A 22012-nucleotide genomic window follows, 5' to 3' on the forward strand; every position below is an offset into this window, starting at 1 on the left:
GGGCATTCAGGGTCAGTTTGTTCATGTCAGCAAGCAAGAAGCTGGGTTAGCTAGGTCGTCTCTCCGTCCGCAATGTTTCATTAATTGAGCATAAACCGGGCTTGGGGGCGTCATTATGGCTGAGGAGAAAGAACCAGAAAAGTACCACCAGGAAAGTGAGTCGAGTGAGACTTATTTCAGCTTCGGAGACGATATGGAGCTGAACCAGTTTGACGGATTGCCGTTTTCCTCACGTTACTACAAACTACTACAAGAGAGGAGGACTCTGCCGGTGTGGAAGGTGAAGAGACAGTTTGAGGATGCACTGGTCAAGAAGCAGCTGGTGATTGTGTCTGGACCAGCCAGGACTGGGAGGAGCACCCAGGTGAGTCTACACAGCATCTGCATAAGATCTTATACAAAAACTCTATCAAAAACTGCCTTTTAAAATTCCATTCCATGATTCCATCATGGAGACCTGTACCTACTATTTTGGTTGGCTTATATAGCCAAGTAGGAGCACCTGCATGAATAAACCTATTTTTAAATAGATACCTTTCTGACTGTCAATCAACAGTATCGCAGAGTATTATTATTTGTAAAAGTGTAATTTTTCAATAGGATTCTTATGTTGTATCTTTGCTGCTCATCTCTGATCCCACTGAGCCTCCTCACTTGCTGCCTTAGCATGTTTTGCATTATCAGCACTAATACCTCCCTGTTTGTTTTGCTGGGTGCTCAAACAAAAGTTACCATGACGCAGGGGGCTCCATTGCTAGATCACCTTTTTAGATTTCACGTTTTTTCCCCTTCTAGATCCCTCAATGGTGCGCAGAGTTCTGCCTGTCCACTAGGTACCGTCATGGGACGGTAGCTTGTACGCAGGCCAGCAGGCAGAGGGCTGTGGACCTGGCCTTACGCGTGTCCGACGAAATGGACGTAAACATCGGGCATGAAGTGGGCTACAGCGTCAGCCTGGAGGCGTGCTGCTGCTCAGATACTGTTCTCAGGTCAGCACAAGACCTGATATGATCACTGGCAAAAAAAGGGGGGGTACACTCTAGAAGTCCAAGATATATCCTCCATTGTTTACATTGTAACCTTCCTCTTTTAGAATTCATTTGTATCTTTCACACAGAGGTCTCGCAAATGTATTCACGCTCTGCAAGAGAAGTAGCAAAGTAACAACAAAAGACCTGGAATTTATTCACGGAATCTATTCATATACATTCCTGTGTTAAAGTTCACACCCATGTCCCGCTGTTCCTCTAACACACCAAGCCCCTTTCACACAGAGATGCCACAAAATTTGACGCATTGCATTTCAGACGTAACAGGAGAGCTGACGTTTGAGATCCAGCTTGTCTCATTGATGAGCAACACTGAAGGGCAGTGTAAAAGGGACCACAAGCTCATTTCAGGCTTTGATACAATGTACAAAAGTGGAAAATTGCCAGGTAGACTTTGTTCATCGGTTCAAGTTAGTTCGTTTTTATACAGAGGAGCGACATGGGGGAAACAAGCAGAACATACAAGCTTTTTATGCAGTGTGAACGGCTCTAAAAAGCCAGGTTGACTTTGTCCACCTCTTCTGTCTTAGTGTATTTTTATACATAGAAGCGACATAAAAGGCCTAAAAAGCAGTGTGAAAGGGGCTATAGGGTCATTTGAGGTTTTGATATTGTGTAGAAAGGTGGAAAATTGCCACGCCAACTTTGTTCCCTCTGTTCTACGTTGGTGCATTTTATACATATTCGCACCCAGGGTAAAAATGCAGAAAAATGCTAGCATGAAAATGCATCTCAACCACTTTTTCAGGGTCCTAAATGGTTTGTTCTCAAGTGTCATGATACAAAAGCAGAACTTTGACGTCGTGTTGTGCCCTGTAGGTACTGCACCGATGATATCTTGCTGAAAGAGATGATGTCCGACCCTTTCCTGGAGAAATACGCCATCATCATCATCGACCAGGCTCACCAGAGGACCATCAGCACCGACCTCCTACTGGGCCTCCTGAAGGCTGTCCTGGTGAACAGACCAGAGCTCAGAGTCGTGGTCCTTGCCGCCCCACCCTTGACGAATGGCTTCCTGAGTCACTTCCCCGGCGCCCCTCTTATCAACCTTGAGTCCCAGCGTCCCCCTGAGGTGGTCCACAGCTGCGGCGGAGGAAAAGACTACTTCTACTGTGCAATGAGACTTGTTCTGGAGATCCATCGTACCAAAGAGGATGGGGATGTTGTAGTCTTCTTGGCCTCAGAGGACGTGAGTTTTCGTTAACAGTCAACACTTGGAAATTCAAAGTCCAAGACCAGTTTTTAACTCCTGCAGGAGGTGCATGGCGCCCACAGCATCCTGCAGAAAGAAGGAACCAGGCTGGGAGGAGAACTGGGCCACATTGTGCCTGTGGTCCTATGTCCCAGCCAGGGAGGACTTCCATTTCCGCCCCCCACAGATGAGAGAGGAAGCTGCCGCAAATCCCGGCGGGTTTTCCTTGCGATTCAAGAGGCGGAGGACTTGTGGTGGCCGATGGAGTCAGTCCACTTTGTCATCGACACAGGAGTCCAGAAGAAAATGGTATTAGTCAAATTTTGTATGATTTGGTTTTCTTGGGAAATATTTGCTCAAATTTTGCCTCGATGTTGGTACAATATTTGACGTAACGTACTAGTCCCAGTGCTACAAAGATCCATGCCGTCTACTGCTTCGTTCTTGTCACAAAGTGACGGGTTGACGTTTCTGACGTTGTTAGGTGTACAATCCAAGAATACGAGCCAACTCTGAGGTGCTGCAGTCCATCAGTCGATGTCAGGCTGAACTGCGTAAGAAGTTGTGTGGACCGGCAGGTACCTCCGTTAAGTCGCGCTAACGGTTAGCTCTGACTACCACGCCCTCATTGTCCCGTGTCTTTCCCCAGGTAAATGTTTCTGTTTGTACGCGGATGACAGCCAGCTCCCCGCACAGAGATTGCCTCAGATCCTGGAGTCCAACATCACCTCCACAGTTCTCTTCCTCAAAAGGATGGAGATCGGAGGTGTGGGGCAGTGCCAGTTCATCAACAGACCAGGTGCGCTGACAGTTGAGACCAGTCTCTCCATATTTTGTTCCCACGGACCTCATCCTGTGTGCTCGGATGAACTCGTTGTGCTCGTCTGTTTGGGGCTGCTCAGGCGTGACTTAGCTGGGCCGACATGGGCGACTGCTGCCAGCCTTTGTTTGATGGCCGAGGCAAAAAGAGGCCAACTTGTTAACTTGTTGCACAAAGTGTCTCGTTAGTAAAGCCGCACAGGAAGTGAACAGTGAAGGAAATATGGATGTTGGGGATTTTTATGTATTTGTGTGGTTAAAGTTCCATGATGGCACACTTGGATTTTCCACACCGAAGTCCTCCAAAATGCCACATTCTAAAAATACACTTCAATAAGAAAACTTAAAAAAGCAGCAAATACAGAAAAAAACTGTAATTTTACGAGACTAAAGTCATAATATTAAGAGAAAAAAATAGCATAAAGTTGAAATATTAAAGTAATTTTTTAAAATGTAATTTTCTTTAACAGTCGTAATGTCAGAAACAAACCAAAAAAAATGCGTTTGGGTAAAAGTTATAATTTTTGGATAATAAATGTAAAATCTACTACTCACAAGGCGTTAGGGATATTTCAGATGCATTTCAGGATCAACCTGAAATGTACTGTATAACCTTTAAGAGGTGAACTTAAATTGAGCTTCTCGAATTTTAAATGCACATGTCCAACATGTTGAATACGTAACGCACAACTTGCTGCTCTAACATAACAGTTGTGCATATCCCTGACTTTTTGTGAGTAGTGTTATATGAGAATAAAGACGTACAAGAAAAAAAATATGAGAAGAAAGCTGAAAAATCTATTAAAATAAATAAAACAAGCCAAAGCAAATTGTGATGTCAGGAGAAAGTTCATACTAGCAGTACGCTTTGTCCCCGATAACACAAAGCTGAGATGCAGGCAGTTTTTTCTTGAAATATAGAACATGTCTTTGCATATCGTGCATACTCCATCAACATGGGTTGGTTGGGTTGACCCCCCACATTTTTTCATTTTTGATTATGCGGCCCTCTGTGGATAAAGTTTGGACGCCCCCATGTTAGAGTGACAAGTTACATTGTGTTTAAAAAAAAAAAAAATCGGTGTTTCATGGTTGACTACAACCTATTATTAGTAACAAAAAAAAAGAGCATTTAAGCAAATTCTACACATTTTTTGCCGAAATTAAGCATTTTCAAGCATAAAAACAGCTAAATGAACAAAAATACAAATACAGTGTCATTTAGACCACCATTCAACTTGTGACTGTAGTATACTACATTGGTCACTGGGTGTCAGTAATTGTTCAGTGACACAAGCACAGACTTGATCGCGAGAACAACAGGCTTTTATTGCAGGTTTAAATGATCTCACAACAGGCACAATAATAATAATAATCATGATAACAACACGGGTTACTGTTGTGCCCATAGTGCAAAATAAGCTAAAACTCAACTCTGAACCCCCAACGTTACTTCCTGTCTGCCACCCATTCTGCTCCCCTACAAGGTAAACCATCTTAAATGGCTTATTTGATCTGCTTATACATACTATGTTGTGTAATAGGAGTGTAAAGGTGACTGTATGGGTGTTATTTCATGTCTACAGGGCTCTAATAATTACTTTACTGTACCTTACTTCTTTTACGTGTGCAGATCCCGAGGGTCTCATGCAGGCCCTGGAGGAGCTGGACTACCTGGCCGCTTTGGACGATGACGGCAATCTCTCCGAGATGGGTATCATCATGTCCGAAATCCCTCTGGAGCCCCAGATGGCCAAAGCCGTGCTGGCCTCCTGCGAGTTTGACTGCGTGAGCGAGATGCTAACCATTGCCGCCATGCTTTCAGGTACCCACCTGCACGTTCGAATGCAAATGTACTGCCCTTCTTCTGTATTGATACCTGTTCTGTTTAAGCTCCAAGCTGCTTCCTGGAGCCTGCGTCCGGAATGACCCACAATGCCGTGCTGTGCCGCAGAAAGTTTCAGCACCCGGAAGGCGACCACTTCACCCTCATCAATGTCTACAATGCCTTTAAGAGAAGCCAGAGTGTGCCATGTGAGACACGCCCAATTAGGATGCACTCGTGAGAATCATTGTGGAGCTTCTAAATATCCCTTCTTCTTTGCAGACTTCAGTGCAGAAAAGTGGTGCCAGGATCATTTCCTGGATCATTCTGCCCTCAAGATGGCCGAGCAGGTCCGATCAGAGCTGATGGACACCCTGAACAGGATCGAGCTCCCCGTCTCGGAGGCAGCGTTCGGCACCAGGAGCAATGCGTCCAACCTGAAGCGAGCGTTGCTGGCGGGCTTCTTCATGCAGATCGCTCGAGACGTGGACGGCGCGGGGAACTACCTCATCCTCGCACACAAGCATGTGGCCCAGGTGCATCCGCTCTCCGGCTACGGGCTGCAGTCCAACAAGCTGGGGGTGCCCGAGTGGGTGGTCTTCCACGAGTACATGCTGTCAGAGAACAACTGTATAAGGATAGTGTCGGAGATTTCGCCTCAAGTGTGAGTATTCCCCGTATTTAGGATCTTTGTAGTGGTAGTGTACACTCACTGGACATCAAAACCACAGCTGGAGGTAAAATTCTGCCTATTGACCTGTTTAAAGATTCATTTCCAAATAGTTTTACTTATTCATGTTGAATAAGGTAACCAAAATATAAAACAGCTCTCAGAAAAATGCACGACTACAAAACACACCCATAAGTGTTTAAAAAAAACAAAATTTTAAAAAAGATAACAAGAAAAAAAAATATAAAAAGTAATTTGGATTTTGTAAAACTCAGAATGCAATTACTGAAACATGTATGGTTTTTTTTCTTTTTAATCTGCCTTTAAACTAAAAAAATTAAAGCACTGCACATTATACGGCGAGCTATGCCGAACATTTTGACCTTCTTGTGTGGCTAATAAGGTAACCAAAATATTAGAAACAGCTAACAGGAAAATGCAGGGCCTTTGTCTCAGTGAGGGTAGGCGGGGCTGCAAGTGAGCACACACAGCAGCAGCACTTGCTAGCTGTGTGTGTGGTGTACTACACGATCCAATGCTTTCTTCGTGCCTGTTGTGTATGAAACACAATCTGATGTCAATTTCAGTCCGTTTGTGCATCGTTGTTTGTGACAAAGACGATTAAATCATACAAAACAGTGGAATTTAGGTTTCAGCTGATTCCCCAAGTATAACGCCTCATTGTGCACCAAATGCATTTAGCTGCATCCAAAACATGTACTTTGACCAAACTGACACAACGTTACACCTATTAAACGTAAACAGCATATTACACACACAATTGCTATAAGTGAATCAAGGAAGTGTATACGCAAATGAGATGACGTCTGCAATGACATACAATGTGTGAACTTCAGAGTACTTCCGGGTTATTTCTCTGTTTTTTTGTCAGTATTTAGACAACAACGAAGGTTCCTTTTTTTTTATTTAAAGGATTTTGGAATTTTGCCCATCATCTACAATAATTATGTGAGACATGAACACGTCTTTCTCTTTCTGTGCATCCTAAAGATATAAAAACAGCTAAAAAGACGCAGCTAAGCATGCAAGTAATGGGAAACCTTATTCCGCCTTCTGAAAAAAAAACCCAAAAAAACAGCAGCAGCGCTTCATTTACATATAATGTGACATGCATAATGTATTAACCAAGCTACAGCGACATTGTTATGCCGATCAAACTACATTACTGGTGTATTGACACCTTGCCACACCACACTGGCTAGCTACTAACTTGACCACACATTCACCCGCATCATGTCAGTCCCGCACTCTCAATGTCTCAGGCCACTACCAAAAGATAAAGCTACATATTGGAGCTGCCGCTACTGCTGTTTTTGTTTTTGAGTTTGGAAAAGTTCATGCTAGGTGTAGGCATTAATTTCTATGTTGCTATGTGAAATCAGTGCGCTTAGGAAGGAAGTTTCAGTAATGCTTAAAAGAACCAAAACACTAAGTATTCCATGTTGTCATGAATGTACCTGTTACAGCATGGATATAAAACCTTTGTGGAGGTGTTTTAATAGCAGTCTTTGTAGGCGGCGTAAGTGTGTTCCATTAGGTGCAGTAATGAGCTGCAGCTTTATTTCTTATATCTTTTAGAACGAGCAGAAAAGAGAAAGATGTGTGTTCATGTCTCACATAAGAACTGTGGATGATGGGCTAAATTCAATTAAAGTTGCTTTTGGTGAGATGTACTCGCATTATGTCACGTTGAAAAAAATGGTGACAGTGACAGGCCTAACTGTGTGTGTGTACTTTGTCACAATCCTGCAATTGTCAACTTTTTAGACACACATTCATGCCCTCCCCCCCCCCCCCCCCCTCCCCATCCGTCCACTGCAGCTTCATTCAAATGGCCCCGCTGTACTTCTTCTACAATCTGCCCCCTAGCGAGAGCAAAGACGTACTGCAAGACATGCTGAACCCTCACAGACACACAGCTTGTAAGGACGAGAGACACAAAGTGAGTGGTGATGCCAACAATAACAGTAGTGTGCCGTCTTCTGACAGGTGTGTCATTCAGTAGAGATTTGGGGCCCATGGTGATTGAAAAAGGCTGCAAGAGATGCAAAGTTTGTTGATTGGGTGTAAAAAGAAATGAAATGTTCCTGAATGTAAAAACAAAAATGTCATGTATGATTGGGTCACCATTAGAACACTTGCATTTATGTTCTGTCGTGCACACTTTGCTGCAAAGCAGGAGAGCACCTGAGTAGGTTTTAATGTCCATCTCTTCCTCTGGTCCTGCTACTTTCTAACAAGTCGGTGCTGTAGTTTTTTTAAAGCTCTTGTCGGAGGATTTTTCAATACTAAATAAAAAAGGTAATTAAAATGTTTGTTAAACATGATTTTTATGCTGTAAATTCATAATTCACCATATTAAATCTTTACAATATTTGGATTTGAACGTCCATCTTACACCAGCGTGGAAGTTTTTTGGGTTTTTTTGGATGTTCACACAGATAAGTATTCTTTGAGTTTGTCCATGATGGAGGGCATCCTGTCAGCCGGGATCAACATGACCGTCCTGAAAGGCTTCATGGGAACGTCTTCGAAGGACCAGCTCCCACTCAAGCACGAGTCAGCGTCTTCCTGGACAGAGAAGTGGAACTTGATGGCAGCGTGCTGCGAGGGCACAGAAACAAATAGTTACTATCAAATAATATATCTTATCAAATAATCTGTTATATCTCCATTTCCCATTATTGACCTCGTAGAAGAACTCCTCCTCTGCATTGATGAACATGTATTCTTCCTGAGGAGTGCCACCTCTGGCAGGAATACTCTTGCTGGCTTCCTTGCAGGTCTTGCTGATCATCAGACAGTAGTGATACCTCCCACTGAGCTTGTTGGTCCTCTCTGCCTCGGAGAGCTCCTCCCTGTAGGTAAAATACAAAAGATGCATACGTCAATTTGCCATCAAAGAAGTCAACATGAAAGGCTTGTTGGGTTTTCTATATCATCTATGAACCTTTAAAACTAAAGGAACACATGTATCCGCAGTGCAACTCTCACAATGCCAACGGCATTGTACATGTGGTCTGCCTCTGGTGGCCATTAATAGAATGCTTCTTAACCCATGCTATGTAATCATACTGTATACACTAAGTCCCCAACTTACGAACATCCGACATGCGAACTTTCGGAGATACGAACACAAGCCGACTAGTCTATATTTTCATGTATTTTGCCTTTTGAAACTCCATATTTATACTGGTACATGCTTGACCAGCAGAGGGCACTGTGACACTGCTAATGGGACCAACAGATACAGGAAGACAAGGAAGAGGAGACAGGAAGGCTATGAGTTGTATGATACAACCCGGACAGAGCGTGTGATTAAAGTTTATGACGAGTTAATAAGCCTGCTTAATTCTACACCACCCACAGAACACTACCTCTTTTAGAAGAGTCTAACGACGACAATTTGTCCCTTTTTTCAATAACTCCTCCACCACCACCACAACGAAGTATGCTCGACCACTCCTTTTCAAAGGTAAATAACATTTATCATTACGTATTATTATATCACTTTTATTATTGTTTTTCTCATTAATTATCCTCGTTTAATATTACTACTGCATCCAAACTCATATTTACATACATACACATATACTGTATATGTATACACGTACATGTAGTACCTATATCATTGGTAATATTACCTTTTGTTGGACTTACGAACAAATCGACTTGCGAACGGTCGTCTGGAACCAATTGTGTTAGTTTATTCTTATTCTATTTCTTATTTTGTCTGTAATACCTCTCCTGTCTTGCCTTGGTTGTTTTATTTTGTGATGAAGTGATTAAGTCTATTATGATATTTTTGCAGAGCTGTTGATGTGACTTTCTCTTTGGAAATGAATCAAGTATCCATCTAATTATAACTGCTTTCTTGACTTTAATTGTATTTTTTTTCCTCCTAAAAATGATTTTAATAATCCCATTTAAATGTTATTTTTTCCAATTTTGTCTTTTGCTGATTAAGTGATAGGTCTTTGCTAGAAAACAAAAGCAAACCTGTGCTAAACTGCAACTGAGCATACAGACTGCACACAATCGTGACTGTAGTGGGTGAGTTGCAGGGGTGGCTTTCTCACTGGAGCTGTTTGTGCAGCGGTAGGGCAATCTGCGGCGGCACGTTGACAAAGCGCTCACTGAGAAGAAGGCCCACAGGCTTGCTGGTGTCGTCGAGTGTCTTCTCCAGCTGCTCCATGACGCTGTGGCCAGAGCTCTTCTCACACTGATTCAGGAGCAGCTCCTTCACCTCCTCCACGCACTGCACACTCTGCCAACAGATATGCTCATCCATGAGGTTATGCTTTGTCACCAACAGGCTAATAACACAGCGTTACCCTTTTCTCTGTGAGGTTTAGCATGGTGATGAACCCAAACACTTCATCTGGGTCCTCATCGTCACTGTCCTCTGGTACTTCCGCTTGCTGGAGCAAAAACAGAACAATATGCTTTAATACATGCAGAGAAAGTAACCTGTATACTAGTGATGGGTCCGGAAACATTGACGTGTCGAGCTCAGAGCAAAACCGCGTGTCGGTGCGCGCATCGCTTTAGGGAAAAGTCACATGACCGATACAGTTGCTGTTTCGCTTGTCTGTGAGGCGCCAAACTGTGTTTATAAGGACTTCTGTCATCAGGGCGCAACGTCTCAGCAATAAGAACAAATCTTTTGAAGCACAATTCTTACAATGAAGCCACTGTGACACGGAGAATGAAATAAAAGAAAGATTTTTGCCTGGTGAGACCATTTAATGATCTTATATCGGTTTTATTTCCTTATGTCACCCCATTCCTCTGGAACAGTTCATCTCCTCTTGAGCTGACAGAATTCATCTGCATTTCAATGACTCGTAGTATTTGTTTTACTGAATTGTCCTACTAAAGAAAAGCACCTCATCAATACACATACAGTATATACACATTTTACTACTTCCTCAGAAGTATTTGATATTAAATTAATTTAATACGTGAATTAAATTAATTAATAATTAATAGTATTGATTTGCTTTTGGTTTTACTTGGTTTGAATGCCAACACCCTGGAAAAACAGATTTTTAAAAAATAAAAATGTATATATTAAAAAAAAACCTTGCCTCAAAAACAAATCCTGTACATAAGCAACATCACAGTCACAACTTTCACTTTGATTTCCAGGTTATGACACGTTCACGTTCATTATTTATTGGCTGTATTATTTTAAAAGATATAAAAGCTATTTTAAACTTCAATAAAGATATCAAATAATACAATTGTTTCGATAATATTGCATACAGTAGGTCATTGAAACAATGTCAGTTGAGTCGCTCAACTGGGGGGGGGCTGGTACAAAAATGGGCTTCTGGATGTTATGGTTCAAAAACGGTGTGGAGGAGAGGTAGGATCTAAGGATCTCGCACCTTCTGCCTACGTACCACTATACTATCAGAGAACTCCAACAGAGGCGGTAAATGTGTTATACAGTAGTTTGTATGTGTGATGTCACGACAGCGATGCGCACCCTTTAAGATCCAGCAGGTGTCAGTATTGAGCAACACAGTATGGATACAGTGTGGGTAATGTCCTGCAACGCTTCAAGAGGCCTCATCTACACATCACTACTGTATACTATACATATGTAACTATAAATAGACTAGTAACTCACCTTAATGACACTTCCCACATGCTTCTGCTGGATGATGATGTCAGTCATCTCTGATGTGTTTACATGAGCCTTTAGAAAGAGCTGTTGTACCACAGCAAACCATAGGGGGAGCCAGTCAAAACAGCAAACATCACAAACATTAAATTGTAGTTATTAAACAATATATGTTCTCCAAACCCGCTGTAGAAGTTTCCTGATGCCATCAAAGTCGTTGTGTGAGATGGTGTGCGCTTCAAAGTCCACCATAACCTCCTGAATGACAAAGCAGCCTGTGTTAGCTAGAAGCAAGTTAGCAGGGCCGAGTTTTTATTATAGTCGCCACACCTCATCAATCTCCTCTTCGGATGCTTCGCTGCCCTCCCCCGTTGAATCCTCATCTTCCTCCAGACTCTCGTCGGAGCTGCTGTCACTTTCCTGGGGATTTTCACTCAAACCTACTGCCCTCTTCTTAGCCGACGAAGCCATGATTTCAAACACGCGTGTCTGTCAACCAGGGTGGGCGTGGTATAGCCTCACTACATAAAGGCAAACTGGGGCCGTTCTGACGCCATTTTGACTCAGAATGTGTTAGTTTGCCAGCTTACCGAGCCACATCAGAGCCCCAATGGCGACTTGTGGCGGTCGTAAAATGGAATAAACCACACATGGACAGAGGGGTGACACTTATTTAAACTGTATCTTCACCCTAATTTGAAGTCGTGTATTTATTCAGTATTAAAAGGAAACCACAACTTGAAAGTTTTATAAAAGGCTTATGAGCTGTCAATATGTAACGACTAAAATGGCTAGGATATACAACTTTAAAATAACACAACACCCCTTCTGTATCACTGCTTGTTTTTATGTGCTCAGCTGTGGGACCAAACTACACAACATTTCTCTGCTTTTTAGACATTTGAATCATTATACAAGGACTTGAAGCACACGTCACCCGTACAGTACTTGTAAGATAAATAAGCGGCATCTCCTCGTTAGCTTTTATGGCATCTGCATGCTGCGGCTATGCTTAAATGTGGTTCCTTTCTTGCTACTGTAAACAATAACATGCTAGCTGAGGAGTTATCAGCATAATGCACTTGGCAGTTGTTGGGTGTAGCTTAACTTCTTGTGCATCCACACCCTATTTGCTGCTTAGTGCACCAACTTGTTTCCTGCATTCACTCATTTTTCTATTCCACATATTTAGCAGTCTTTATCAAGATGCAGGTGCTGCTTCTGAGGGAGCCAAGAGATGGAGACTCTGAGACTGACCCTTACGTCAAGGTAAGGGCAGTTTAACCCTTTACCGTTTACCCTATTTTTTGTAATATATAGTGTCACAGTTTGAGTCTTTTGTTGCAATCCTGCAGGCGCTGGCTTCACATGGCCTGAAAGCAACCCTTCTTCCTGTGCTATCTTTTAAGTTTGTTTCATTAAACACCTTGTCAGATAAGGTAAATGCCCATTTTTTTGGTCTATTTTGACTTTCAAGACACTACATTAAATTTTTTTTAAAGCTGTTCCAACCAGAGAAACATGGTGGCCTCATATTTACAAGTCCAAGAGCTGTGGAAGCTGTGAAGATGTGCATACAGGAAAGGACAGAAGGTGACAGTAGCAACTAAATTTGTAGGGGTGTAATGATTCATTCACTACATCGATTCATCTTCCTACGATTCAAGTACATCTATCTGGGTTCTCAAGTTTCCATTCAGGATGGCATATATACCGATCTAACGTTGTTTAAAAGGTAATCAATCGATTGAATTGATACCAGGAAATGAAGTATTAGATTTAAGCACGCCAGGCTTTATATGGATGTGCTTTTTTTTTAGCACTTTTGACGATAAAGACGTTAAACGTTACAGTCGTCTGCCTGTCAGTGACGTCGTTGTCTCTCGGGTATGTGGTGGTCATGGTAGTTGTGGTGGACCTGTGAAATACAGTTGATTTGTTTTTTCCACTTTTGGTCAGGTCAGTTGATTCACTTCATTCAGTATTCATATTTCATTAATCTATCCTTATTTCAAACTCCTTTTAAGTGACATTTATGGGGATAATATGCAAAGTAAAGACATTTTGTACACCTGTAGAGGGTAGTTTACAGTTCAGTAGCAGTGACGTTTAGTGATGGTATCATCCAGCGTGAGAAAGTCTCAGCGCCTAATTGGGTTGGCATGGCTCAGGTGGTCGAGTGGTTGTATCCCAACTTGAAAGTTGCGGGTTCAGTCCTCCTTACCATTTTAACTGAAGATACCATACCACATTCATTTGCTGAGAAATAATGTCCCTCACCTTTGCGTGCAGGTTTGGATTGCACTATTTAAAGTATAATTCATCGTGGCAAGCTATACCACCCTCTGTTCATCCTGATTTTGTATTGCATTTTTAACTATTTTTTTTTTTGTAGTCATTGATGATTCATTCTTAAGTATGTCAGCATTATTAATCATTTATACCTGATTCCCTTACCCCAAAAAACGGGAATCTAGGAAACTTCACCTGTCCAGTATCCAGGTATTTATTTCACAGTCACACTGGTTGAATTTTTGGCAAAAAAGTTACTGAATCGTTTTGGATCGTATTGTTCTAAAAAAACAAATATCATCCTTAAATCGTATCGGCAATCATGAAACGTGATACGAATGGAATGTTATTAAAACGAATCATTACACCCCCTATAAATTTGCACTAAAAATGTAAACTACCTTTGACCAGTCCAGGGTGTACCCCGCCTGTCGCCCGAAGTCAGCTGGGATAGGCTCCAGCATACCCCCGCGACCCTAAAGAGGATAAGCGGCATAGAAAATGGATGGATGGATGGATGTAAACTAACTTGTGACTTTTGCATAGAATGGACCAGCTCAGTGAGCGACAAATGGAACACAAAGTCTGTGTATGTGGTGGGGAAATCAACTGCTGTTTTAGGTGAGTTGCAGTCACGCTCCCACCTTTGCAAGGTGGACACCTGCTGCCAACATGAAAGTGTGAGGAGCAGTTAGCGCCCTTTGGATAAAGGCCATGCACGAGTGACACACAGTTGTCGGTTCTGAGCGAGTGAGAAAGTGCTTCCTGAAATGTGTCTCACCGTCTTTGTTGTCCTTTTACAGGCTATTTACTAGCCGTGACGTAACACAACATCATCCCTGTGCTTTGTTTTCTCCTCCGCAGCGCGCAGTATCAGTCTAAACTCCATTGGCGAGGACACAGGGACGGCAGATGTCTTGTCGCGGGTCATTATTGAACGTATGGGGTGATTGTAGCGCTCTAATGGTCTTCCACACTGATGGTAAAAGTAGATGATGATTGAATTTCCCTGTTAATGTAGGAGAGGACACAAATATTCCACCACTTTTCTTCCCTTGTGGCTCCATCAAAAGAGAAGTCCTGCCCACTGCTTTAAGGGAAAATGGTAAGATACCCCCAAAAAAGCAGTCATTTTACAAGAATAAAGACACCGGGTTTGCCAAAGTCTCCTTAAAGAAGGCGTCTCATCCTCAGTAATTTTCACAAGTGATATATGTTGTCTTCAAAAAGGAAGTTAAATATGTTTTTGTCTAAATTAAGGTGATTTTATGGTTCATATCACATAGCCAGTAGCATGGGTGCAGCCAGGAATTCTGGGTCCCATGGAAAAAAAAATCACTTTGCCCCTCCTCCCGTGTTTAATTAATTACGAATTTTATTAATAATTACCTATTTTTTGGGCCCCCTGGCAGTCAAGGGACCTTGGAATTGTCTGGACTTTTCCCCGGCCATTAGCACGCCTCATAAATAAATTGAAAAATGTATAATTAATCCATGTGATCGGTGTAGGTATCAGACAATTGAAGTCCTCGATACATACATACACTGTATATGGGTTGGTTTTAAAAAATGTAAAAGTGGCCCCCACATATGTGGCCCTCGGTGGAAAAAGCTAGGAAACCCTTGGTATACAGGCATCGTTTAAGGAAACATAAAAGTGTAAAAAAAATATACTTGTATATATATATCACCACGGTTTATGGTAATAACAGTCTTAATTTTAATTAAGAGATTTAATTAATTAACAGTCTTAACTTTAATGTCTAATTCATTACCTGTTTGGTTCAACAGGGGTTCCTCTGGAGATGCTGACTGTGTATCAAACAGCAGAGCATCCAGATATAGACAAAAATCTGTGCAACTATTTTGCACAGCAGGTAAGTCTCAACCCATCTTTTGTTTTTCTTTGTTTTAAACATCACAGACATCTTAGACATTTTCTGTGTTGTCTTCCTTGCAGGGCGTCCCGGCTAGCATAGCTTTCTTCAGCCCGTCGGGGGTCAAATTCTGCCTACAGACCGTGCAGAGGCTAGCTGGTGAGCGGCTAGCGCAAATAAAGGTAAGCCAACCACGTGCAGCTGAACAGAACCTCAAAATGAAAGAGTCTTTGAGGGACTTCCTTGTGTCCAGTTTGCTGCCATAGGGCCCACAACACGGGACGCCATGCTGGCGGAAGGTCTGAGTGTCAGCTGCACTGCAGAGAAGCCCACAGCGGAGCACTTGGCGGCGGCTATAAGCCAAGCGCTAAAATAACCTTACAGCCATATGTCTTTTTTGCTAGTTTTGTATGTATAGTGGTGTGAAAAGTGTTTGCCCTCTTCCTGATTTCTTTTTTTTTTTTTGCATGTTTGTCACACTTAAATGTTTAAACAAATTTAAATATTAATCAATGACAACACAACCAAAAAAAAAAAAAGGAGTTTTTAAATGAAAATTTGTATTCTTAAAGGAGAAAAAAAACCTACATGTCCCTGTGTGAAAAAGTGATTGCCCCCTAAACCTAATAACTGTTGGGGCCACCCTTAGCAGCAACAACTGCAATCAAGTGTTTGTGATAACAAACAAAGTGTTTGTGTGTTTTGGATCATTGTCCTGCTGCAGAACCCAAGTTGGTTTCAGCTTCGTGCAGAACAGATGTTCGTGACCTCAAGTTCCATTTATGGTTCCATTTATCACAGCAAGTCTTCCAGGTCCTGAAGCAGCAGAACAGCCCCTGACCATCATACTACCACACTACTTTTTTTAAAATGCAACATTACTTTTACGCCAGATGTAATGGGACACACATCTTACAGGAACCCTATCCCAAACCTTTTGTCTTGAGTATTTTCCAAAGGTCTTGGGGATCATCAAGCTGTTGTCTGGCAAAATTGAGTTTTTGTTCAGCAGTGGTTTTCATCTTGGAATTTAGCCATGCAGGCCATTCCTGGGAAGGTTCACCACTGTTCCATGTTTTCGCCATTTGTGGATAATGGCTCTCACTGTGGTTCGCTGGAGTCCCAAAGCTTTACAAATGGCTTTATAGCCTTTTCCACTTGAACTCAGGTGTGATAAAACAACAGTTAGGTTATGTTTTAACAGGGGGGTAATCACTTTTTCACACAGGGCCATGTGGGTTTGGATTTTTTTTTTTGTCCCTTAATAATAACACGTTTCATTTAAAAACTGCATTTTGTGTTCAGTTGTGTTGTCATTGACTAATATTTACATTTGTTTGATGATCTGAAACATTGAAGTGTGACAAACATGCAAAACACTTAACATCACTGTATATTGTATTTATTTGCACAGCATCCAATGCTGTGACGTCCTAGTGTGTATTCTGTTTATTGTTAAGCTTTTGTTTGTGTGATCCTGTAATTAAAGTTGTGCTTCACTGTGGAATCTTCTTCTGTGTTTTTCCACATGCAAGTGAAACGTCCATTCAAAACCCAGCGGAGCGTAATACGGCGCATCTGCACAATCTAACATGCGGTAAAGTGAGGTTTGCTTTTCGCACAAACCTGTCAGGTAAAGGTGGGACCACGACTGTGCCAGGTGGTCCTATAAAGACGCCCAGGCTAAAAAGTCCACAGGATTAAACCAATGCCGAACACCACGATGCTGACTTCCATCCAGCTGACCACTTTGCTTTTGTGGACAAGCGTCAGTTGCATTGGCGCTGAGAAACTTTTCCATAGTCAGGATCAGATGTTCAACTCGCAACAAGCTAAGGCCATAACAGACAAGTACACCGCAGAGGTAAATGTGTATTTTTCTATTGTTTGGTCTTGTGTGTTTGTAGGATTACGCTAACTAATACTGACTTATAGAAAACTGTATTACGCAAGTCTAATGAGCATTACTGCCATCTACAGAACTGGAGTGGAACAGTAGCGGCCTCAACATACTTTTAGAACTTTCAAGAAACATTTAGAAGTTTGTTTGTTTTAAACAGGGGTCCTCAAATGGTACCAACCTGTGACCCACATTTTGCAATGGTCATTGAGTCGCGACCCACTTTTATTTAAGCCAAAAATATGTATTTGTAAAAATCAGGGGTGTCCAAAGTTTGGCCCGGGGGCCATTTGCGGCCCACAGCTGTTTGTTTTATTGGCTCGGGGCACTTTCTAGAAATGTAATTTAACAAGAAAACTAAAAAAAAACAGCAAAAATGTAAAAATCTGCAGTAATTTTACATGCGTAAAGTCAAAATATTACGAGAAAAAATTTGTAACCTAATGAAAAAGAGTCAGAATTTTTCTGGAATAACGCCATAATATTATGAGGATATATAATGGCATTTTAGTGGCATAAAGTTTAAATATTAAGGAAAGACGTTATTTTTTTAAAGTTGTAATATGAAAAACAAAAACAAAACAATAAAGTTGTAATTTTTGGAAAATTAGGTTCCAAAAAATGTTAAGAGAATAAAATCAAAATATTATCGAAACAAAGTCATAGTTACAAGAGAAAAATTTACAAGAAAAAAACAACAGCAGAAGTAAAAAAATTGTAAAAATGCTGACATTTTTACGAGAATAAAGTCAAGCTATTAAGAGTCTTTATTCTATGAGAATGAACTCATAATATTAGAAAAATTTCATTTTTGTTGCATAGAGCTGAAATATTAAGAAAAATACATTGTGTTTTTTGAAATCTTAATATAAACAATTCCAAATAAAGTTGGAAAATGATGTTATATTATGGGAGTAGAGTCATAATATAAATCAATTTACAAAGATTATTTGAGAAAAAAGAAGTATTTGAAAAATTAAAAATAAAAGGAAAAATGGGGGAAAAAAAGAGCAAAGACCGTAGTTGATAGTAATAAACCTTTTCACCTATATCACAGGCCTGAGATGCAAGATTTTCTCGAAATATATATAACTTCTTAGCACATCTACATTCATACACATAATTACATGTCCAAAGTGTTGTTGTTTGAGAAATTAAGGCATTTGATTAAGAAAATTAGGAGGAAAATGATAACTCCATGCATATGTACATACATACAGTACATAAACACCGACAGAGATGTCTGTACACGCATACATACACCGTACAAACAGTACATACTGTATGTACTTGCCCACATAACTCACTGATTTATCCATGGTGTTGTCATGTTGTTATTTTTATAACAGTGATAGTGATGGTGATGTTGGCAATAAGATTACTAACATTCATAGTCAGTCTTATCATTATTATGGGTAATATTTTCATTATTACTATTACCACTAATCTATTACGGTACCACTAATAGTCAGGCTCGACCAGCTTAACTCAACTACATTGCTGTTCTCTTTTTCTATTATGTTTGGCAGAGTGCTTCTCAAAATAGGGGGTGTGAGAGAGCTACCAACGTGTATGAATTTGTCGTACGCTTGCATGCTTAACTGCTCTCTATTTTGTTGCATTTTGCTGGTTTCAGTTTCAAGTTCAGTCTGTACAGTACAGTTAAATAAATACATATTATCAGTTTCTCAATAGTATTTCAAATCGGGGGCGTGAAAACATTTTTGTCCCCCAGTGGGGGCATGACAGAAAGTAACTGAGAACCACTGTGCTAGCGGTTAAGCTAGTCTACCAAAATGTAGCATTATTGTTCAGCCTTAAAGGGATAATTCAGATCTTTTAACAATAACAGCGACTTAACACCCACTTGGTCTCCTAAGTCCAGTTGTGGTCAGATTTCTGTGATGAAGAACGTAGTTCCACTTAGTTGCTGGGGACAATTAAGTAAAGACTTTGGCTTCTCAAAACACGTTCAAAAGATTAAAACATTTGGGGGTAAGTCGCTGTAATTGGACTACAATGCTGATGGGAATGTCATACAACTTCATGTCAAAAAATCTGCACTACCCCTTTAAGGGGGGTCTGCGCTCTACTGATTTCCATCCATGTCTGGTTTAGCGATTCCTCTCCAGATTTGGCTTCATGAACCCAGTGAGGTGGGAGGAGATGCAGGACCAGGACTAGGCTATCAGGACGATGACTACCTTGACGAGCTTCAAGCGACCATCCAGGAAGGGCCCTCGGTTCCCCATTCCAGGGATCGTCCACAGGATAGAGAAAGCCAAGCATTTATCTCAGCACTGAAAGACTTCCAGCGGCTGTCGGGCCTGCCTGTGACTGGTGTGTTCGACGACGCCACCCGAGTGGCCATGAACAAGCCCAGGTGCGGCGTTCCCGACCAAGCGCTGTACCTGAACCCCCTGGAGGCACCCGAGGAGGCCTTAGACGTTGAAAACGGCACCGGTGTGGACACTTTTAATGAGACTGAGCGTAACTTCACAGCCAGTGACGTGTGGTTGAGTGTTGCTAATGATTCCGGTTTACTCAACGTTAATGGCACAGAAAGTGATCTCTCTTTTGACACCAAACCAACCATGTCAACAAACACCTCCCAGAACAGCTCCAACCCCCAACATCCAACCCAAGCCATGGTGCGCAGGAAACGCCACCTGGCCGCTCTGGTGTCCAAGAGCAGGCACAAGCGAGACATGAGTGACTGGGGACACGTGGCCTTCAACAAGAACACGCTGAGGTGGAGGCTGATAGGTGAAGGCTACAGCAGTCAGCTGTCCATCAAGGAGCAGAGGTACATCTTCAGGCTGGCCTTCAGGATGTGGAGCGAGGTGTCGCCTCTTGAGTTCATGGAGGACAACCGCTTGCCGCTGGAAGATATTGATATCAGGCTTGGCTTTGGCACAGGTACAGTACAACGTTCTGGTATGTTCTGGTGTGCAATGCATGTGACGGTGTTAACTAGAACATCCTAATTCTGTGTCATTTAGGAAGACACCTGGGTTGCAATCAGAGGTTTGATGGCATGGGTCAAGAATTCGCCCATGCTTGGTTCCTGGGCGACATTCACTTTGACGACGACGAACATTTCACTGGTCCAAACGCCGGCAGTGGAATCAGCCTCCTTAAGGTGTGTCATCTAGACCTTTAGGGTTAAATGGGATCTTCATTGCATTACATTCTGACTCTGGCATCTTTCAGGTGGCAGTCCATGAAATCGGACACGTTCTAGGACTGCCTCATATCTACAGACCTGGATCTATCATGCAGCCCAGCTACTTACCCCAGGAGTTCAGCTTTGAGATGGACTGGATGGACAGGAAAGCGATCCAGAACCTCTACGGTAAGGACAGAGGATTCAGAATTCTTGTGTTTTTAAGGTCTCCTAACTGTATTCCACTCCTTGTCGCCTGCAGGGGCCTGCAAGGGCCGATTTAGCACCGTGTTTGATTGGATCAGAAGAGAGAAGACCCCCTATGGTGAGGTGGTGGTACGCTTCAACACTTACTTCATGAGGGACAGCTGGTACTGGCTGTATGAGAACAGGAACAACCGCACACGCTATGGAGATCCGGTGCCGCTGCAGATTGGCTGGCGTGGACTCCCTGCAGATGGAGTGGATGCATATGTGCATGTGTGGTCCCGGAAAAGAGAAGCCATTTACTTCTTCAAGGGTGCTTTTATTTATTTTTTACCAATAATTTCCAATTGGATGCCTGAGTGTGTGTCCTGCCTCTGGACAGGTACACAGTTCTGGAGGTACGACAGCGACAACAACCAGGCCTTCAGACAGGACCCAGAAGGCCACTGCTATCCAAGGAAGATCTCCAAAGCCTTCCCAGGAATCTCCGGTCCGATTGACACGGCCGTTTATGACCGGAGGGACGCCCGGATTTACTTCTTCAAAAACACTCTTGTAAGAACTTTTAGGGAAATCCCCTGGGGGATTTTTAAGTTCTAGCAAATAGACAGTCATCTGTTCCAGGTGTACGCCTTTGACGTGGAGTCCAACAGCTTGGTGAGAGGCTTCCCCAAACCCTTGCGAGATGCTTTTCCGCCAGTGTCCCCCCGTGACCATCCTGGAGGAAGCATTGACGCCGCCTACTTCTCCTACAGCCACAATGCCATCTTCCTCCTGAAGGGCACCCATTTCTGGCAGGTGGTCAGCGGCCGCGATCGCCGGCGACGCCCCTTCCTGCCTCGCAACGGCCTGCTGGCGCACAAGGAAGTGGACGAGCACTGGTTTGACATCTGTAATGTCCACCCGACTGTGCTGAAGATGACGCGATGAAGGTACACAAAGGTACACACAACACTTAATGTGTCCTCTGTTTGTCCATCAACCTATTGAAGACAACTTAAATACCGTGGACTGTATTCCGCGCCAGTATAAGCTTAATCATAGAGGACAAAGACAACTGCTGAAGTATTTTGTTGGCTAACTTTGGGTCATGTCTTTGAGGCATCAGATCCACATTGACATGGAGAGAAATCCAATTACAGATTTTGCTGCTTTAATGGCTGAGCTAAACATGTTTACGCCATCAATCATAAAAAGAGTGCATTGTAATTTAAATTAAAGTCAAATGATTGAAAACTGAGATTTTTTTTCTGCTTTTTCCATTTCATCATTTGAGCACGGCGCAAAGAAAACCAGACATTGATTGTGTAATCAATACGTACCTGGAACGCTTATTAATTCAGCTGGCTTTTGAAGGGG

At 42.2% G+C, this 22012-nt stretch overlaps 4 protein-coding genes across 6 annotated transcripts; 3 read left to right on the top strand and 1 right to left on the bottom strand.

The window, feature by feature from the left end:
* The first annotated feature begins 25 nt into the window (after positions 1-25).
* dhx32a (DEAH (Asp-Glu-Ala-His) box polypeptide 32a) lies at positions 26-8071 on the top strand. The gene is made up of 10 exons (XM_054769110.1): positions 26-364; positions 796-989; positions 1869-2241; positions 2308-2553; positions 2729-2822; positions 2894-3043; positions 4697-4888; positions 4957-5097; positions 5171-5552; positions 7401-8071. Exons 1-10 carry the CDS (start codon positions 116-118, stop codon positions 7582-7584), a joined length of 2205 nt encoding a protein of 734 aa, XP_054625085.1. The 5' UTR covers positions 26-115; the 3' UTR covers positions 7585-8071.
* bccip (BRCA2 and CDKN1A interacting protein) lies at positions 7409-11744 on the bottom strand. Of its 2 annotated transcripts, none has more exons than XM_054769112.1 (7): positions 11542-11744; positions 11395-11469; positions 11218-11298; positions 9914-10000; positions 9659-9846; positions 8269-8437; positions 7409-8150 (listed from the first exon to the last, which is right to left on the bottom strand). In XM_054769112.1, the coding sequence occupies exons 1-7, from the start codon at positions 11680-11682 to the stop codon at positions 8013-8015; spliced, it is 879 nt and encodes a 292-aa protein (XP_054625087.1). In that variant the 5' UTR covers positions 11683-11744; the 3' UTR covers positions 7409-8012. The 2 variants fall into 2 exon arrangements, with proteins under 2 accessions (XP_054625087.1, XP_054625086.1); XM_054769111.1 differs by having other exon boundaries at positions 7414-8183; positions 11542-11741.
* A 317-nt stretch (positions 11745-12061) lies between these two features.
* uros (uroporphyrinogen III synthase) lies at positions 12062-16880 on the top strand. Of its 2 annotated transcripts, XM_054766858.1 has the most exons (10): positions 12064-12161; positions 12404-12480; positions 12567-12650; positions 12714-12804; positions 14050-14124; positions 14368-14442; positions 14525-14608; positions 15295-15380; positions 15464-15562; positions 15634-16880. In XM_054766858.1, exons 2-10 carry the CDS (start codon positions 12418-12420, stop codon positions 15754-15756), a joined length of 780 nt encoding a protein of 259 aa, XP_054622833.1. In that variant the 5' UTR covers positions 12064-12161; positions 12404-12417; the 3' UTR covers positions 15757-16880. The 2 variants fall into 2 exon arrangements, with proteins under 2 accessions (XP_054622832.1, XP_054622833.1); XM_054766857.1 differs by having other exon boundaries at positions 12062-12480.
* A 223-nt stretch (positions 16881-17103) lies between these two features.
* On the top strand, positions 17104-21583 carry mmp21 (matrix metallopeptidase 21). The gene is given in 8 exon segments (XM_054769124.1): positions 17104-17244; positions 19399-19456; positions 19459-20199; positions 20283-20422; positions 20494-20635; positions 20709-20966; positions 21036-21208; positions 21278-21583. Coding segments are annotated over 8 exon segments (1959 nt in total).
* The last annotated feature ends 429 nt before the right edge of the window (positions 21584-22012 follow it).

This window comes from Dunckerocampus dactyliophorus, chromosome 2, assembly GCF_027744805.1.
Source record: "Dunckerocampus dactyliophorus isolate RoL2022-P2 chromosome 2, RoL_Ddac_1.1, whole genome shotgun sequence".
NCBI classification, from domain to species: domain Eukaryota; kingdom Metazoa; phylum Chordata; class Actinopteri; order Syngnathiformes; family Syngnathidae; genus Dunckerocampus; species Dunckerocampus dactyliophorus.

Bases quoted from the DNA above. Each gene is read 5' to 3' on its own strand.
- dhx32a (XM_054769110.1), top strand. From the start codon at position 116: ATGGCTGAGGAGAAAGAACCAGAAAAGTACCACCAGGAAAGTGAGTCG. The intron at 365-795 runs GTGAGTCTACAC...TTCCCCTTCTAG, and splicing joins GGACTGGGAGGAGCACCCAG to ATCCCTCAATGGTGCGCAGA. The intron at 4,889-4,956 runs GTACCCACCTGC...GTTCTGTTTAAG, and splicing joins CATTGCCGCCATGCTTTCAG to CTCCAAGCTGCTTCCTGGAG.
- bccip (XM_054769111.1), bottom strand. From the start codon at position 11,682: ATGGCTTCGTCGGCTAAGAAGAGGGCAGTAGGTTTGAGTGAAAATCCC. The intron at 11,470-11,541 runs GTGTGGCGACTA...TTTGTCATTCAG, and splicing joins CCGAAGAGGAGATTGATGAG to GAGGTTATGGTGGACTTTGA. The intron at 8,184-8,268 runs GTCAATAATGGG...GTGCCCTCGCAG, and splicing joins AGGAGGAGTTCTTCTACGAG to CACGCTGCCATCAAGTTCCA.
- uros (XM_054766857.1), top strand. From the start codon at position 12,418: ATGCAGGTGCTGCTTCTGAGGGAGCCAAGAGATGGAGACTCTGAGACT. The intron at 15,381-15,463 runs GTAAGTCTCAAC...TCTTCCTTGCAG, and splicing joins GCAACTATTTTGCACAGCAG to GGCGTCCCGGCTAGCATAGC. The intron at 15,563-15,633 runs GTAAGCCAACCA...CCTTGTGTCCAG, and splicing joins AGCGGCTAGCGCAAATAAAG to TTTGCTGCCATAGGGCCCAC.